The sequence below is a fragment of the Amblyomma americanum genome, chromosome 2 (assembly GCF_052857255.1).
Source record: "Amblyomma americanum isolate KBUSLIRL-KWMA chromosome 2, ASM5285725v1, whole genome shotgun sequence".
NCBI lineage: Eukaryota > Metazoa > Arthropoda > Arachnida > Ixodida > Ixodidae > Amblyomma > Amblyomma americanum.
Window position 1 is genome coordinate 13829587 of NC_135498.1, and position 17803 is coordinate 13847389.

Here is a 17803-nt window from a genome sequence, read left to right on the forward strand (position 1 = left end):
ATTTTCGTTAGCGGAATCGCTTTGAGTACACATTGGCATTTTTTTTTATATGTGGAGTTTTATGAACCATTGCCAGAACAGGCACCAGCATGAGGCACATAATACCTGCGCCTCGGCCGGGCTTACCTCAGACCCAGCGAATAAGTCTGCTGCGCATGTAGGTTGACTCCCCTAATTTCGGATGGCCATTTTTGCAAAAGGTTAACAAAGGTTTTATGATCAGGGCAAAGCTTCAGTGTACTCTTCTTTTTTTTTTTTCTTTTCAAGTAATGGCCCTTAAGGTAGAAAAATACATGGCTTGGAAATGTCTGACATCTCTTGTGTGCCAAAAGTATTCAAAATTTTCGAATTTGCTTTGAACCAAGAACAATTATTTCCACAAGCCCAGTATACTGTTAAGGGCTAAGAGCACAACTGATAAGTACTACTCCTGTATTAAAATAACCAGGAATGTGATACAGTGTTACGATTTATCAGAGCAGTGATGAAAATATCTCTCCTGTCCTGTGGACAACTGCATTTATTTTCTTCCGTGGGAGCAGAAAGTGCACCCCTTCAAACATGCCTTGCCCTCTATGAATGCGCTAAGCACATTCATGCATTCTCTGGTCATATGGTGATGCATTGGCACACCTGGTCATATATTTGTCACAATTTGTGGTTGCTTTTTTTATGTTTGCAGTCATTACCCTGGCAGGCCCTTGTCGACTACTTATGTTGTGTATGTTTAGCATGTGTAGTAATTCACTAAAGTGTCAGGTGTAATATAAGGACAGGAATTGTTAGCAGTGACAGCAGCATTGCCATTAAGTAGCAGTCAAGCTCTTTGGTTAGAATTGGAATGCTATATTGGCTAGAAAGGCTAGTCCTACGCTTCTCCTGGCCGTCGGTAGTAAGCCCTGTGGTGTATTACAGGCCAGTTTGATTTGGCCACATGTATTACATAAGTGGATGCCTGTTTTAGGAAGAAATGAAGCTGCTGTCATTGCAAGCAGTGTACATGCCAAGACTGTGGCAGTCAGTTAGGGAATGCTGGTCTCGACTTGTTCTGGTGGAGGTAGCCCATGATGGCTTAGCATGTGCTTGATACAGTGGGGCGGGGTTTCTGAACAAATCTGGGGCCCTGGTGCAGAAGTGGCGCCGCGAGGAGGAGGAGGAGCGCCACCGGAAGGGAGGAGGCGTGGCGCTGACCTCCTCCAAGCGCCGGCGGCCGCACAGCAGTGACAGTGAGAGCAGCCAGTCCGAGCCGCCGGCGCGCAGCAGCCGCAGGGCCAAAGCATCCAGCAGTGACTCTGAGGATGACACACCCCCAAAGAGCCGCCACAGGAGGCACGCCGCCAGGGCAGCTAGTGGCAGCAAGAAAAAGCGGTCCTCCCGCAAGTCTAAGAAGGAATCAAGCGAAGAGTCGTCCTCAGAGGAGTCTAGCTCTTCGGAGGAAGAGGAGGAGCCACGGAAGAAGTTAGTCATTATCCTCACCGAGCTTCAGCCTGCCTCATTTCCATGCATCTTTCCTTTTTTTCCCTCTTTCATTATCTTCGCCTTTATATTTTAATTTTTTGTGAAATGCACATTCTGCTCTCGACCAGTGGCCATGTTCTGTGCTGTTCAAAATGCTTAGTTACATATTATTATTATTACTATTTGTCATTCCAGGTACATCTCCAATACACTAACCTACCTAGTATTACATACGTCCCTAGTATTGGACAGCATGCGAGTCCCTGTAGCTCGCAAAAATTGCAGCAGATGTCACAGCATTACAGCTTACTACATAGAACATGCTTTTGGAGCTATGCTTGTAACTCCAATTTCTTGGCATTTTACTGCTGTTTGGATATTTGGCATGGGACCACAGGTGGCGATGGTTGGCTTCCTGTGTTGCCCATAAAAAGGTTCAGTGTGTCCACCAGCTTCCTACAAGCAAAGCTCTTCTGTTCTGTGTGCAGGCCAAGCAAGGCGCCGCGAACTGGCGATGTGGACCGCCATCGTGCCAAGGAGATTGTTGTCAAGGAAAAGAAAGAAGCAAAGCCTAGCAAGGCTAACAAGGACAAGGAGAAGATCAAGGACCGCGACGATAATGATGAGCCAGAGGTCACAGCCAATGACAGGCAAGACCCCACTGCCCCTTTTTGGGTGGCTGACTTCAGAGATCTGTACTGAAGCCGCTCTGGTATGGCATCGTCTTCATACATGCACTGAAATCTGAGCCATCAGTGTCAGCTAAGAGGCCTTTAAGTGCTGCTAAGCTGAATGTCTTAGTTTTGCATGTGTTGACGTTATCACTCGTCTCACGTTTGACTTAAACACATCGGTAGCATCTGTGTAGTTAGCCACATATTGGTGACTGTATGTCTGTGTGGAATGTGAGAATTTTGCTTCTGTTGAGCCCGATGCTGCACTAAATGAAAGCCAGCCTTGCTTCTCTGCTACCGCAGTTCATGCAGCCTTGCGTGTTTTCTACAGAGCAAGGAACATTGCACTGAATGAAAGTGATGGAATGCATGTGGTAGGTTCAGGTAACCTGCTACTATACTGATGAAACTTTTGCTGGGTAAGAATCTTACCAAAGTTTTTTTGTGCGGTTCCCTTTTTCTGTCTACACCGTTCAGGCGTTCCAAAGAGCCCAAAGAGCACAGTCCTCGGGTGGATATCCCATCTCCCAAACAGCAGCAGACACAGCAGCAGACGCAGCAGCCCAATGGGCACCCGTCACGCCCTGCACCTCACCGAGCCTCCTCTAGATCCCGTTCCAGGTAGAGCCTCTGGCATGATTCAAAAGCAGCCCATGCGAAAGCCCGAGTGGGAAAGTTAGCATGTACTGTCGAAAGTGCCCGAGTGGAAGAGCGGGAGGCCCAAAACAGGAAAGTGGAGGTGGCAGAGAAGATGGGAAGGAAGCAGCGAAAAAGGGAGGACGACGAAGCATGATGTAATAAGTGCATTGTTTGTGCTCTGAAGAGCTCTGCCGTTTTTGTCGATTTATAGTCTTGGCATAGCTTTATGCCTCCCATGCATTTAGCTGCTGCTTGTTTGTGCACAGGGACAAAGAGAATCTACTTGGGGAGTTACTTGAAGTGTGAAGTGTAACTACTGCTGAGCTTCGCACAGCAGAGAACGTGCGGCAACATGCTTGCACACGCATGATGGAATGGCCATGCTTCAGCCCAAAGGGAATGTCAGCACAATTAAAACTTGATACTGTCATTGGAAGCTGGTTCTTGGTGAAGCCAAGTTATATGTAGTATAAAGCTCTGTTTGAGTTTTTGTGCATGCAAAAACAAATTGCCAAGCATCCTTAGTTTCTTGTATTGTTTAATAAGTTCATAGCATTAGTTTTTCTTCACAAAAACTTAGATGTTTGTTATGGAGGAATATTTGTTGCGTTATTCTGTATAATTGGTTAATGGGAAATAGATTGTTGTACTATAGCTGAAATTTTGCTTCAGCGGGCTCAAACATAACTTACTTGGCTTGCCCCCTCTGTTTACAAAGCATGCTTGAGCAGCTTGCCTTACCCTTTGCCCACAGGTCTCGAAGCAAGGGTCGGCGGCATTCATCGTGGGATTCACCACGTCGTCGCCGGAGGGACTCGCGCTCTCCATCGTACAACTCTTACCGCAAGTGAGTTCAGCAGCTCTCGAGTGTGCCAGCCCTAGTTGTGGCACTTTGGCAGAGCAGTTTCAATGAGGACGCAGTTTGGCATCTGCCATGATGCTATAACAGTAAAGGGTAGGTGTGAGCCTAATTGATGCCATGGGGCCGAGCCCATTCCTTTTTGCCTGAGCTGTTATTTGTTTTCAGATATTACACAGCCTCCAGGAATTTTCCTAGAAGTGGTCAGTGCCAAATTGATTAAAGTCACTTGCTTTAGCTGATCTCTGAACAGCGTAAGCAGCGCATGGCTTGGAAACTTTATCTTGATGACTTTTTGTGCCTTCTGCATAGTGGTTACTGACTATAACATACCAGAGCAGACTTCTGTGCAGTGCTTTCAATACTACTACATGCGGTCACCGTTAGCCTGGTTAGGTTTTGCCCCTTGATGCATTTTTATTGTGCTGTCCATTTCTGCCTCAGCTAGTAAGCAAAGCGAGCATCATGAGCATCGAGATCAAGAGACTACTTGAGCATTCTGAAGTGAAATGGTCTTGAAGCTGTCATTCAAAAAGACTTTTCCAGCAGGCTTCCAGGCCATTTGCACCAGTGCCAGCAAGGCAATTATAGGATGCTTTTAATTACTTATGGCGCTGCTTATGATTTCCTGTGACATTTTTGCATGCAGATTTGGTTCAAGTTTGTATCTGCAATGCTTTGTTTTTGCCAAAACATTGCCTTTTCTGAGTGGTGACCAGCATTAGCTTTAGGGAATTATGAGCACACCTATGCTCTTTTTCAAGTGTGGTAATGGTAAAATGAAAGCTCGTTAATTAAGACTTCGTTAATTTGAATTTCTGGGTAATTCGAACTGTGACTTTGTCCATCCATGCTCCATTGGAGTCTATGTAAAAAACGTAGCCCATGAATCCAAACGTGAATGGGTTGTGCATCCGATAATTCGAACTAGCACCACCATGCGTGGGTGCTCTGGGCACGCGGCGAACCAAGCAACGCTCCCGCGAGGCTGCACCGCCTCTTCGGAAGGTATATGGAGAGGGTAAAATCGGCGTGCAAGACGCGAGTCTGGGTGAGCGGGAGATTGTGGGGGAGTTCGAATTAGACTCAGCACAGCACCTCCAGCTCTCTGAATCTGAAACCACTTGGTCGTGCAAGAAACCGCAACATGCGCATAATGAACAAATTGGATCTTTTGCTGTTGTTTGCTGCGCTTTTTGCCCCAGATTTTCAGTGCTCTTTGCATGACGTTCCGCGCAGTTGGTTGCAGCCGTAGCAGTCAACTTGTATGGTAAGACATGGTGTAATGGTTTATTAGTGGTGTCCATGTGTGGTAATTACCATGCCAAAACAATTACAGAGAGGATCGAAACCATGCGTGAAGTTAGTGCCGGTGCGCCATTGAAACAGGATGTTGCCAAAAAGCACTCTAATTGATTTGAAAGTTTGCGACTCGCGGTCGGAAAGCTAGAAAGTCTGCAGCGTACGTGCGGTCATCCTCGCAACTTTCGCTTTGCAACCTAAACGGTCACTTAACCTCCGCAACTCACATGTGTGAATTTGCGAGTCACGGAGGTTGTGCTATGGTTTTGGTCGAAAAGTGGCCGTCGAGGGACAATTGCACGCTACTCGATTTTCTACAACCTCAAGCTCAAGGCAATTTGCGTGCCCATCACGAGTGCGGCCTCCCGCTGCAAATTTGGCTGCAGAGAACGCCACCCGCTTTTCTTCAGTTCTGAAGGTGAAGAAGAGGCCTTCCGATAAGTTTGGGCTCTAGAACAGATGTTGGCAATTGCCTTACAGGGAACAAGAAATCAGAAGTTGATGCAATATTTTATAACAATAAAATAGGGTAACCTTATTACTTCATTGCTTCATGATTGCAGCATACTGCATATTCTCTTCACTTTCATTAGTTCGAACTTGAGTTCATTCAAACTGCGTCAGCTACCCCATGGAGTTCGAAGTAACGAGCTTTTTGGTAGAGTTTCTCACATAGAAAACAGCCTTCAGCACAGGCACACCTTGTATAATGTTGGTTTTTAAAGTAATAGTGGTTGCTGCATACACTGATGAGCACAACTGACAAAACAGTAAGATGGCTTTTTCAATTTGAGCTGAGGGGTGACAGAGTCCCTTCTGCTGGGTCCTCAGTACGTCTCCCGGTGGGTGTCCTGATTGTTTTTCTTCCGCACCTAGAGACCGCTTCCATTAAGGCTTTCCTTGCTGTAGAAAGCTAAAGTTGTCAGAGTTTGATGTTCGTTCGCTGCATCCAAAGCAAAAAAAAGTAATTTTGGGGGGCCTGCTGAATCAGCGCTATGCTAAAGACAATGTACGGGCAGCATTGTCACAGTAGGACAAAATGGGCTGTCGGCACTGGCAGCTTAGAGAGACATCACAGTTTCCATCTGTTCTGCAGCCACTACTAAGGGCCATATCTGTCCATTCTCATAGCTTGCTACGGGTGCCATGGGGTGTGAGTTTTGGTGTTTAGAAAATTGTAGTGTGGGCTTAAGGAAAACTGGAGAAATGCTGCCTGCACAGATAGCTTTCATGCAGCTGCCAGATACTAGCAGGTGTTGGTGTTTCCTGCATACTTGGAGGGGTAGTAAAAGCCTTTATATAAAGTGATAGGTAGCTGAGCTCTTAGTCCAGTGCCCTTAGGTTCCATGCTTGAATAAGTGTTAGGGGAGGGGGACATTGGTTGGCAAGCACCATTAGTGCAGTCTCCATGTTGAAATTGCAGGCAGTACACTTTGTTAAACTCGCCGCGGTGGCCCAGTGGTTAGGGTGCTCGGCTACTGAGCCGAAGTTTCCAGGTTCGAACCTGACTGCGGCGGCAGCGTTTCGATGGAGGGAGAACGCAAAGGCGCCTGTGTGCTGTGCGATGATGTCAGTGCACGTTAATCTGGTGGAAATTATTCTAGAGCCCTCCACTACGGCACCTCTTTCTTCCTTTCTTCTTTCACTTCCTCCTTTATCCCTTCCCTTACGGCGAGGTTCAGGTGTCCCCTGATATATGAGACAGATACTGCGCCATTTCCTTTCCTCAGAACCAGTTTTCATTTTTTTTAACCCTTGGTTAATACAGTCGCTGTCCTCTTCAGAATGGCAGCTGCTCAAGGAAAGGGGCAGCAAGTATGTGACTGCGTACTGAGCCGTCTTCTGGTCTTCCCCTGCCCCCCTTCTGCCGTTCCTCTTGCTGCCCACCACTGTGCGTTCGTCTTCCCGCTGTCAACCCATGTCTCCCCTCCCCCTACCCCCACTATCAGCAGATCCCACAGCCCGGAGCGCAGGCACACACCCTCTCGTGAGCGGAGCCGCTCACGAGACCGATCCTACAGCAGCCGGAGTTACTCGCACAGCTCCAGGTGAGCTCTGTCTTGAGTCTAGCCTACTGGAAGGCCCATGCTCGCCCACTTGGTGGGTCTCATAGGGCCCCTGTGTCTCACATCAAGGGTTGGGGTCTCTCATCTCCTGTGAGGGCTGAACGGCGAATAGGTGTGGGGGCTTACTGAGGGAGGAGTGACAGGTGCAGGGGACCATCTCAGCCTGTCTTTTGGCTGTCACTGGTGTACCTCACGCATGCCTTTGTTCTAATGAAGCTGCAGGCAGCTCAGTTTTTCCTCATTTGGACATGGCATGCAGCGTGGTGAAAGCTGCAATGTGCCCAACAGTAAAGGGTGAAAAAGGATGAGGGGGATATCCAGGCATGTTTCATAGAAACAACACACATTTTGACTTGAATCAAGGGAAGCACAGCAAATCAATATGGGTTCAGTATATGTTGCAGAAACATCCTGACATTGCGGGTTGGGTGCTGAGGTTATGGTGAAAATCAGTTTGGGGACTTGCGTTGCCCCATAAGGGAAGGGATGAGTGGGTTTAAGTAGGGGACAGAGAGGAATCGCCGTCATGGTAGAACAGCATTTGTTCAGCATTACAGGTCTGAGAATCCAGCTCAGGTTTGTCGCTGACAGAAATCCTTGCCTGGGCCATGTGCTCTTGCGGGCAAGAAGTAAAGTGAGTGGATATTGTTACGACATGTGGCGTATTGATGATTTTCCAATAATATGCACTCCTCGCTACTCCTGTTTCAGGCAGCTTTTAAGTGAAAACAGGTTTAAACTCCAATTTCTTTGTTACTTGGCAAGCTTTGATAGCTATGCGCAGAGCGGGGTCTGGGCACATTGCTTTTCATCTATTGTCCTGCCCATTGCTCAGCACTAAAGCAGAAGCTGCTTTTCACTCTCTTTGGCGAGCCATTTGCATCGTCCATGCAGGATTTTTGAACAAATGATACCATAGTTCCACAGCTTAGCTATAATTTGGGCTTCATTTCCGAGACAAAAACTTTTTTTTTTTCAAACGCTCGAGACATTAAGGAAAAAAAAGCATTGGCTCATGATTTTGCAACAAGCTCATCACTTTCCATCCTAGCTTGCTTCCAGGAGAAAATACATTTGTTGATTCCTTGTCGATTTTTATATTTCTAAAAGAAGTGAAGCTTATAAATAAATGATGACATTTAAAAACATGTAGCTCAATTAATACAAAAACACTTTAGTGTAGCATTTGGTGCTGGATAGCCTTAGCCACTTGTGCGCCTCAAAACCCAACGTAGAATGCACGAAACCTTGGAAACTACGGATCAGGAACTAGCAGGTTTGGCTTGCAGAGTTCCTACGGCTCCTAGTTGAAACGACAGGTGGCATTAATTTTGGAGGTAGCTAAGGGATGTTTTATTTCAGTTTCTATACAAGAAAATAAACAACTCAAGGTAGACAGGCACAAGGTATTACGAAGGTATTACCCGCACCTGACACACAGGTCTATCCCTCCAGAACGATAATAGCAAGGTAACCATCAGTTATGTACAGTCATGGACAAAAGTTTCGAGGGATGCATATTCGCAGAAAAAAAGTTATTGCGGCGCTGTTAGGCGCAGCAGGTGAATTAAATGCATAGAAGAGTGACAAGACAGGTGGTCTCCATCTGCTAGAAGAATAATATGACTGGCTAGTGAGGAAACACAGAAATAAATTTTTTTCTGCCAATCCGCATCCCGCAGACTTTTGTCCATGACTGTACATTTATGCAAACAGGAGGCAAAGAAAATACCACAAGTAAATTCACAAAGTAACTAAAGAAATGTCATCACAAATATCGCACAACTTAAGAACCAAGGAGAAATTGGCAGTACTGCTATAAATAATTCTGTATACAGTCAAAATATAATATTCACACACACCGACTTTTCACTAAGTAAATTTGTGCAAACTACGTGTTCTAAACTAACCTATAGCTTTCCCAGACTGTTGTGAGGAGGCCATACATCTTTCCCGCTTTGCCAAGTTAACATCAGGTAAAGCCTGTCTCACGGCTCCTCATTAGACTAGTCATCAGTCAGCATTAATTTTTTCCTAAGCATTAATTTTTTCCTATGCATGCTAGTAATCCTCTGAAGCTGCAGATTTCTTGGCATTTGCAACTTACAGTTGATCTCATATAATTGGGCCCAACCAGAATGGCATTAATTCAATTTTGATAGTTGGAAACTGATCAAAAATTGGATCCACTGGGGCTATTCACAGGCAGACTGCTCGTGAAATGTGTGAGTGAGTTTAACATATTTTGCATCAACATGTCATGATGTCCTGAAAAGAAGCATGTTGACATACTGGACCCACCAGCACTGCCCAAAGCAGGGCGGCCATCATGACAGCACAGGGCAAGTTTCAAAGGAGACACCGCTTTTGTTCAGACTCTGTCCCTCAGGTGAGAAGGGGAGACTTGTTGCTGTGATAGTCAAAGCCTTGATGGACTTTGTTGTCAAGGGGCATCGCCATTCTCCGGCTTCACATTCATAAGAGTCCCTCTCTTCCCAAGCCCTCACACGTGGGCATGCTGGTGCCTTGTTCGAAAGGCTTTGACAGCACCTCCTCCTCCGAAGCTGCAGATCAGCATCTCACCTCAGACTCGAGTTGTCAGGATGGCCTGTTCTCGCTGAAGCTGCAACACTGGTCAGAAGCTGTCCCCATTCCTGGTTTTCGTGTCTGGTGACTTGTAAGGGTGTCGTGGCGCATAATTACTTCTGTTGCCTATGGAGAAAGGCTGTTGATGATATGGGCACATGATTGCCTGCCGAACGTAAACTTTATGGGGTGAAGGGTTAGACCCAGAGAGCTCGAATTGCTACTCTATTCCATCGTATTTACTATCACTTTTGAATCTTGGAATTAGTGAGATTTTAATGTATTGGTAAAAATAACAAAATAAGGGTGCTTTTTCTTTCTAGAGTCCTGTAGAATATTATTGCATCTGTGGAATGCTAGGAATATTTAAATGAACAGAACTGCACTGAAGGTTTTGTACTCACTGCACATGTTGTTACTTTGATCTTATTGCAGTGGTATTTAATGCAGACCATTTTTCGGTTTTGCTTGCTGTTAAAACTGTGGTGTTTTGTTGCAGGTGGTTTGTTTTCTCTCGTACCTTGTGATCTGTCTGCTTTTTGATGCAGCCTAACCTCTCAGCCTGCCCGTGCCATGACATAATAACCAAGGCTGGTGAACTGCGTGCATCTGTTTTGCTCATTGCTTCTTTCGTCCATGTCTTGCTTGGGCCAGGACTTCTGTGCTTATTCTGTAATATCGGTTAGCTAACAGTAGACAGCTTATTTTGAACACAGTATACCGTATTTACCCGATTCTGACACGTGCTTTTTGCCAGCCCCAAAGTGCCTCTTTTGCACGTTAGTCGAATGCAAAAAAGGCGCCCTGCTACGAACAAGCTTGGGCGCGAATACCATCACAACATGCCAGCTTAACCTTTCTGTGCTGGCAGTTGGCATGGTTGGTATCTTGGAGACGTTAGACCAAACATCTTTTTTACTGCGTCAGCAGTATAGCCCACATTAGCAGTGCACTGTTGTGGGTGTAGTGAATAGGGGGTTGTGTGGGTGGAGTGAAGAAGTGCGAGACGGAAAGATGAGAGAGGAGGCGGCACGCTGCAAGAATTGTGAATTCAGAAACACACAATTAAAATGAATTTCAAAAGATGAATAAAATCATACTGCTGACATAGAAATGCGACATCACATTGTACAATGAAATCTTGTTAATTCGGATAATTCAAACTAAAAGCACAGTCAGCAGTTATCCAGATAGACCTACCTGAATTGCATGAAACAGTGGTGCCCGCACACCTCAACGTGCACTCTGTGGTAAGCGCGACGATGCTCGGAATACCCCATTGTTGAAATTAAGCTCAGCCACATACTTTTGGTTTCACTTTTCTTAACTTCACATCATCCTGAGGCTGCCATCGGGTGCGCGCGTGAATCAGCTGCGGCATTTCAGGTGCATCATTGCTCTTTTATTTTTATTTTGGGATGACGTCACGCCGTTCTAATGCCTATGCACATTTCCCTTCTTCCAGTACTCTGAAACTCTCTTTTCATGGTCCGTAAGGTGAAGCATCCTCAAAATGCGACAGGGCTGTTAGTGAAGAGGCACCAGAGCTTCGACATTGCCAGCTGTGTGCGCAAAGCAAAGCAGTTCACGAAACTGTGAAAAATCATCGCCTGGTTGTGATCGCAAATGTAGACGACCATCATCCAGATGTGCATTAGATAAACATTACTGTGGCGCAAACATTTTCCACATTTTTTGAGGACCATTCAATATTTTGAATTTTCGGATAATTGGAGCATTTTTTCTGGTCTCTTGAAGGCCGAATGAATGAGGTTTTACTGTATGATTATTGTCAATTTTTTTTTTCCCTATAATGACCACTGCAAATTCCAGGACCGAGTCGCGAAGTCCCACTTCCCGCCAGGATGCATGGAACTGTATGCATTTAAAAAAAAAACAGTATGCAAACTGGTTTCGCTAACGGAAATTCAAGCTGTGTTTTATTTACCCGGCTCACTCGCGATGACGGTCGCATGACTTTCCTGTCGGAGTGATAGGTAGCGCAAGAAAAAGTTCATTAGTGACTTAAGGTATAGCATACGCCACGCTGGAATCTGCAAGTACTGTTGCTAAAGTACCATTAACATTTCAGTTTGTGGCTTACCAGCAAGTATGGAAGGTGCACTGCACACTCTCATTGATCTGCATCTCTCTTCAGCTGCTTGCGTAGCAATTGTTATGTGTCTGTTGCTTTCAGGTACGCTTGCTGTGACTAGAAGTTATTAGGAAGGGGTTATAAATGTCGCTTCAGGCTTCTGCACAAACTGTGCTTTTTGCATTTTTGCAGACATTTGGTCCGCGTTAGAATCGGGTAACTACGTGAATTGCAGTACATGAGCGTCATAAGACCACATGAAACTATTCAGCTTAATACTAGAGGTAACCAAAACGTCAGTACACTTCTGAGTATACAAATACTCTTGGTAATCCGTGACTGAGACTTGCATAAATGAGAAAGGTACCAGGAAAACATTTGTAAATCATTTTAGAAATTCTCATCAGGCCCTGTATTCACCGATCATCTTAATACATGATGGGCTGTAATCTTGTCACATTGTGTGCCAAAGACTGCCTCCTAGCCTCATACTGCTGAAGAAATTTCTTACATGAGACTTGCAAGCCCACTTGTAATTTGCTCTTGCAGTGCCACTTTGCTAATACAGACATGTACAGTCGGGCCCGTTCATGCCTGGGGCACTGGTTTTTCGCAGGTCTTGCTCGAGGTCTGCGTCGTCTCGCTCGAGGTCGTACGCACGTAGTCCCTCCATACCGCGTCGCAAAGGGTCTCCGAGCTTTCTAGATAAGAGGCGCATCACCAGGTAAATGGACTCACTCGTAGTGGTTGCAACGCACCTGGGGTTACTTTCACAGAGGAGGAGTCTCCAGAGGTGGTGCACGAATAGACCTAGTATTGTGAGCAGCGCATAGAAATGTGGAGAGTCGCAAAGTCAGCAGGCCCTAAGTGGCGGAAAATTTATGCTGTTTGCAAAAAAGTTTTTTTCCATCAAAGTTGTAGCATCACCCTAGATACACTTTTCTCATCAAAGGCAGCACAGATCAGGAGGTTTGTGACATTGCACTGCACGTTTCACAGTGCTTTATGTGACTAGCATGATTGCTTTTTAGCATCAGGAATGCACTAACAGCAGGTGCCCCCTGGGGTGGCGCAAACCGTGGAGGCTCCTCCTCCTCTTTCTTCACTGGTGCATCACAGGCTCACACTCTGCCTGCTGCCTTTTCATCATTGTTCATGGCTGTCTGGCCCTGCCTTGATTTTGTAATCTGGCACCCGTCTCCAGCCTTCTCTGCATGCTTTTTCTTTTCACCCCCTTTTTGCTCTCTTGGTTTGTTGACTGGAATGCATCCCTACCCCCTTCTCGGCTTGCTGGGCACTTCTTGGTTCTTTTATATTGCCCTACACGTCTGTTACGTCAGGCTTGCTGTTTTGCTTTGGACGAGCAACAAGTGGCGTCTATGTGTGGCTGTGGTCACTTGGAAGTGTGCAGAGAAAAGTGTCTGTCAAGGATAATGCTTAAGGTCATGCTTGTTAGGCCTAAAGCTGCTGTCTTCTAGCAGCAGTTTGCTGACTGTCTCTTTGTTTGCTTAATACCCAGTCGGGAAGTCTGCATCTGCCTTGGTGCTTACAGTGTGCTAAAAATGTACCGCATTATTGGTGCCTGTGCCAGTCGGCCTTTTCAATGGAAAACGTTTGCTGTACGCTCTAAGGAGGCACTGACCAGTGCTCAAAGAGACTGAATGCCAAACATTGCCGTTGTTTTCGAACCACCCGTTGGTGTGGTTCAGTGAACGATATCATGCATCGGAGGAGGAGGTAATGCATTAACCGTGGTTGATCACCCTTGTGGCAGAGCGGCACTACTGCTGGCAGGTTTTTCATAAGTCATATTTTTCGTGCCTGCCCCCACCACTGAAGTGGTTGAACAGACTGGGTGGAGCCATGGTTGGTACCAGGACTCATTCCCCGGGGAATTGTTTTGTTTGCTTCTGTTGTATTAGAGTGCACCATGCTTTTTTGTTTGATTTTGTTTGACTGCTCCTTGGTTTGGGTCCAGGGCTCCTGATGCTAAAGTGAGATACAGCAGCAGCAGAAGTCGCAGCAGCTCGCGGCATGGCCATCGTCGCCGCAGGCGGTGACCCCACAAGACTGCTCCTCCGTTTTCTTTACCTTTCATTGCTCTTATATTTTTTTTCTGCACTGCTTCCTTTGTTTTGTGGCAGACCTTTGTCTTGCTCCTTTCAGAGAGACAACTCTTGTATCAAAGTTTTCTGACAAGATCTTGTATCTATTTTGTCATGTGTATCCATTGGTCAGTGTAAGGAGCAGGAAAGAAATCCAGAATTTCTTTTCTTTTTTTCATTTGGACTGCACGCTGTTGTCATGTGAAGTGGCACGACTGCCATCAAAAAGTAGATCCCAAGAGTAATAAAATGTCATGCTTTCACATTGTGTTATGTTTGCTTTTTTCTAGTTTACGTTTGCAGTTCCTTGCCTGCATTTACTTTGCTGTAGAGCACTGTATTTTCTCTGTGTCTACAAGCAATTTGGCTGAATAAGCCTGGGTATGTGCATGTTCCAAATTTCATCACTATTCATAGTACTGCATGTAGGGCACTTTATGAACCATGCTTACTGCCTGTGGTGGGTTTGTTTCCTGTGGCTTTTATGCCGTGAAACAAGTCTTCACAGGCATTTTATTGGCAGCCCTTGATTGTACACACATTTTTTGCTTTATTTTTTATTCCTTTGTTTTTCCCTGGTGCAATTTTGGAGGTAGCAAAATGGTGGTCTTTGCCGCCCTGCTAGGTTATACAATGCCACTGCTGGGTTTTGCAAGAAGCTTGTCGCATTGCAGCTTGTAAAGCTGTTGCATTAATTTGACAGCCTGAGTAGCATTTAGTAAAAGTTGCTTAGGCTCTTCTCAATGTGCACATAGATATGTAGAAGCCAACAGGTACCAAGCAGGAGCAGGGCTGAGGAGGGTTTCTCCCCGTGTGTGCCGTAGAGCCTTGCACCTGTGGGTGGTGTGTGACCTTTGTTGTGAGCAGCTTGTTCCTCCCACTTTTGCCCTGTGTTCTGGCTCCCGTTTGCCGGGTCGCCACTAACCCTTGGCGTGCCCTCCTCTTTTGTTTGCAAGCGAGTCCCATGGAATGCAGAGGATGGACACAGGTGGATCCCTTTTCTTTTTGTTTTGCGCCATTCCTTTTTCTGTACGAGAGAGAGCCTGCCTTCTTGCCAGACCTCTCTTGTAGAAGAGTGTGCGTGCCCTTGCCGGCTTTAGACTGGCAGCGGCCGCTTTTCCATGCTGGGTTTGCCTGGTTTCTTTTGGTTTGCTCAGTTGGGCCAAAGGGGAGCGTGCTTGGACATTCAAGGGGAAGCAGCACACCCCCTGCCTTAAAGCCAAGCTTTATCCCAAACTATTTCACAAAGCAGCAGAGTAAGGAGCATCTAAAATTCACGTGTTCTTGGGCCAGAATTGCAAGAGCTGCATGCCTGTGCTCTACTAGCCTGTTTTTTTTTTACAGAAAGCCAGAGAAATTGACTCCAGACCAAAGCAATGGTCATATTGCAGAGCTCTTTGATCGCATCAGTTGCAAAGCAGTGCTTTTAAACTTGGCTAATCACTGTGGCCACTTCACCAATTACAAATGGTGGTGCAATCTGTTGGCTGGGCACAGTACTTTTGATGGGACCTTGCAGTTTTTTTCTTCACTACATCCATGCTCTTAGTAGTGGTGAGCAGTTTGAACACCGCAAGTATTGTGACAGTTCAGTAGTCTCTAAATTTTGGACTGCAGTGCCAGATTTTGATGAGCTTTTATGGAAATATCACAATTGGTACGTTTAAGCAAGTGTGGCCATATTTTAAGAAAGTTGCAAAAGCATGGAGGTCAATACTGTGTAGCCTTACTTGAGTGAGAAAACTCGAGAATGAATACTTGTTAAGCGTAGAAAGACTGGTTAGTTTGCCTTGGCAATTCGAATGCTTTTTTTCAGCGCAAGATAAGGCAGACGTAGGAAAGAGACGCAGGACAAATGCTTTTGTCCGTTTGTCCCATGTGTGTGTCTTTCCTACGTCCTACCTAATTTTGCGCTGAAAAAATAATCGAATTATCAAGAATTAAGTGGCAGGTGCCCATCAAAGGAGTCCTTTCAGCCAGAGGCATCTACAGATTCTCATGGCATTGTGATTAATCCCATTGGACCTGCTAGCATGACATCATTTGCAGTGGTAGAAGAAAGGGGATGGGACATGTCAATGCGATTGGCTGGAGGACTTCCTTTGAGGGGCATCTGCAGAGTTGTTGAGTTTTATTTGGCTATAGCATGACTGCAGTGTCATGCAGGCATGTAGCCAGAATCTGTTTGGGGGTGGGGCCCCAAGTTAATTCTGTAGGGCATGAGGGGGGGGTCCCGATTTTAGGGATGGATTCATGCCTGGTGTCATGACATATATGTAAGCTATTTCCTTTAAATGTTTCACCAAGTGAGGACTTGCGGGTTTATTTTCCGTTCTTGTGTCCTTTAGCTTTCACTGCATGTGTATGCACATGCAGCAAGCTTTGGCTTGGCCATGATAGACTGGCAGCTCTTGCACCAGAGTTATTGCCTGATTTGACTTTAGCACTGTAAGAAAGCAATATTATATAGCAAGGCCTGCCGCCCCTTGGAGACTGCCTAATCTCAAGCCCCAAAAGGACAGGCTTTCAGTGCCTAGGGCGGGGGCACCATGTACAAGATTTTGTTGCTAGTCCACGCATTGCAGTAGCTGTGGTTGGCACTTTGCCATGCATCATAAGGCAGTGCCACATTAAAGGGTTTTACCTGTGCAGGCAGCGACTTTTCTGTGCTTGCAATATCTGTGCTTACAGATTATGTTGCATTTGGACTTCAAAAAGCAAAGCAAATTTGAATATTCCTGTCTGGGCTGATGGGAGGAGGAATTGGAGCAGTCTATTTTCTAAGATGTTTCGTGTTGAAACTTGTCAGATTCAAAATTAGCGTGCAATTAGCTGTTATGTTTTGAGGTCATTTGCAACACATTTGCACTGCCTCGTCACCAGTTGCAAAACTTCCAAGAGCTTCATGTTTCGAAATCCAGCAATGTGTGCAGTTTTTGAAGTACTTTATACACTGGGGGTCCTAACTGGGTTCTGCGGAGCGCTCTTTGGTGTTCCCTAAGCACCGGAGTCCATACATTCCCTAGCCCCCACCTTTCCTTTATCCATTTTATTATGGGACCTGTCGCACTGTATGCAATTGTTCATTGCAATCTGTTTCACAGAACGGGCAGTAATTATTTGAATGTGCGCATTTCTTGAGCTGCCATGCTTCTTTTTTCTTGCACCTCAAGCAGAAAGATGCATGATTCCGTTATCTGAATGTTGCAGTCCCACACCTTCTGGTTGAACAGTGCCACCTAATACAAAATAAGGGAAATTTTATGAGACCGAATAAGAGTGCATTTAAAACCAGGCATTCTGGTTGATTCGTCCAGTCTGTATTTTGTTTTGTGAACTAAAGGCAATGAACAAAAAAAATTCTGTGACACTATCATTTAGCATCGCTTTGCGTCTTTGAATGTCACAAATTCGCAGTACACGAGTCCTTTACCGTTGTCCCTTGGCAATGTGGTGCCATTTAGGTCGCATTCTTTGATTCTTTGGAATTGAAATTGCTGTTCAAAAAGCTGCAAGGCGAGCCGGCAGGCAACAGCCAAGGTGCTGTACCATTGAAAACAGAATTGCACAAAAATTAACAGCATGTAAATATCTACAGTTATCCTTGGGTGTGTTAACTTTTAGGTTGTATATGGAAATGCTTTTGACAAACTCCATTCAAAAAGTTGTTGCACAAGCTGGGAGGTGAAACCGGAAGCAGGGGTACTGTATTGCTGAGAGATCGGTATTACACAGCCAAGGCACTTGGGATTCCTCGGCACCTTTTGAAAGCTCTTCGGGTTCCCACAAGGCTAAAAAGATCGAGAACCACTGGCATATACCATGCGCCTTGTTTTCTGACAGGCACAGACTTCTAACTACACCCAACTTTTAATACCTTTGGTTAGACTGTATTCTCATTAACATGCTTTCATATTAGTATGTAGAAGATATGCCCATCCCCACATCATTTCTGCAACTTCATGTGCTCTGGCTCACATTGGTACAGAATCTGTCACTGGCAAGCCTATGCAGCATTC

The 17803-nt window shown here is 45.6% G+C and overlaps 1 protein-coding gene across 17 annotated transcripts in view; it reads left to right on the forward strand.

The window, feature by feature from the left end:
• Srrm234 (Serine-arginine repetitive matrix 2/3/4) overlaps positions 1 to 17803 on the forward strand; it is a 76285-nt gene that overhangs the window by 55824 nt on the left and 2658 nt on the right. For 3 of the 17 annotated variants that reach the window (XM_077653187.1, XM_077653190.1, XM_077653201.1), the window contains 7 exons: positions 1133 to 1458; positions 1947 to 2108; positions 2610 to 2753; positions 3526 to 3618; positions 6882 to 6980; positions 12296 to 12403; positions 14741 to 14772. In XM_077653187.1, the coding sequence (XP_077509313.1) occupies positions 1133 to 1458; positions 1947 to 2108; positions 2610 to 2753; positions 3526 to 3618; positions 6882 to 6980; positions 12296 to 12403; positions 14741 to 14772 (964 nt within the window). Of the gene's footprint in view, positions 1 to 1132; positions 1459 to 1946; positions 2109 to 2609; positions 2754 to 3525; positions 3619 to 6881; positions 6981 to 12295; positions 12404 to 13657; positions 14048 to 14740; positions 14773 to 17803 lie in introns of those variants that run through there. The other 14 variants (XM_077653192.1, XM_077653203.1, XM_077653200.1 and 11 more) reach the window with 8 other exon arrangements.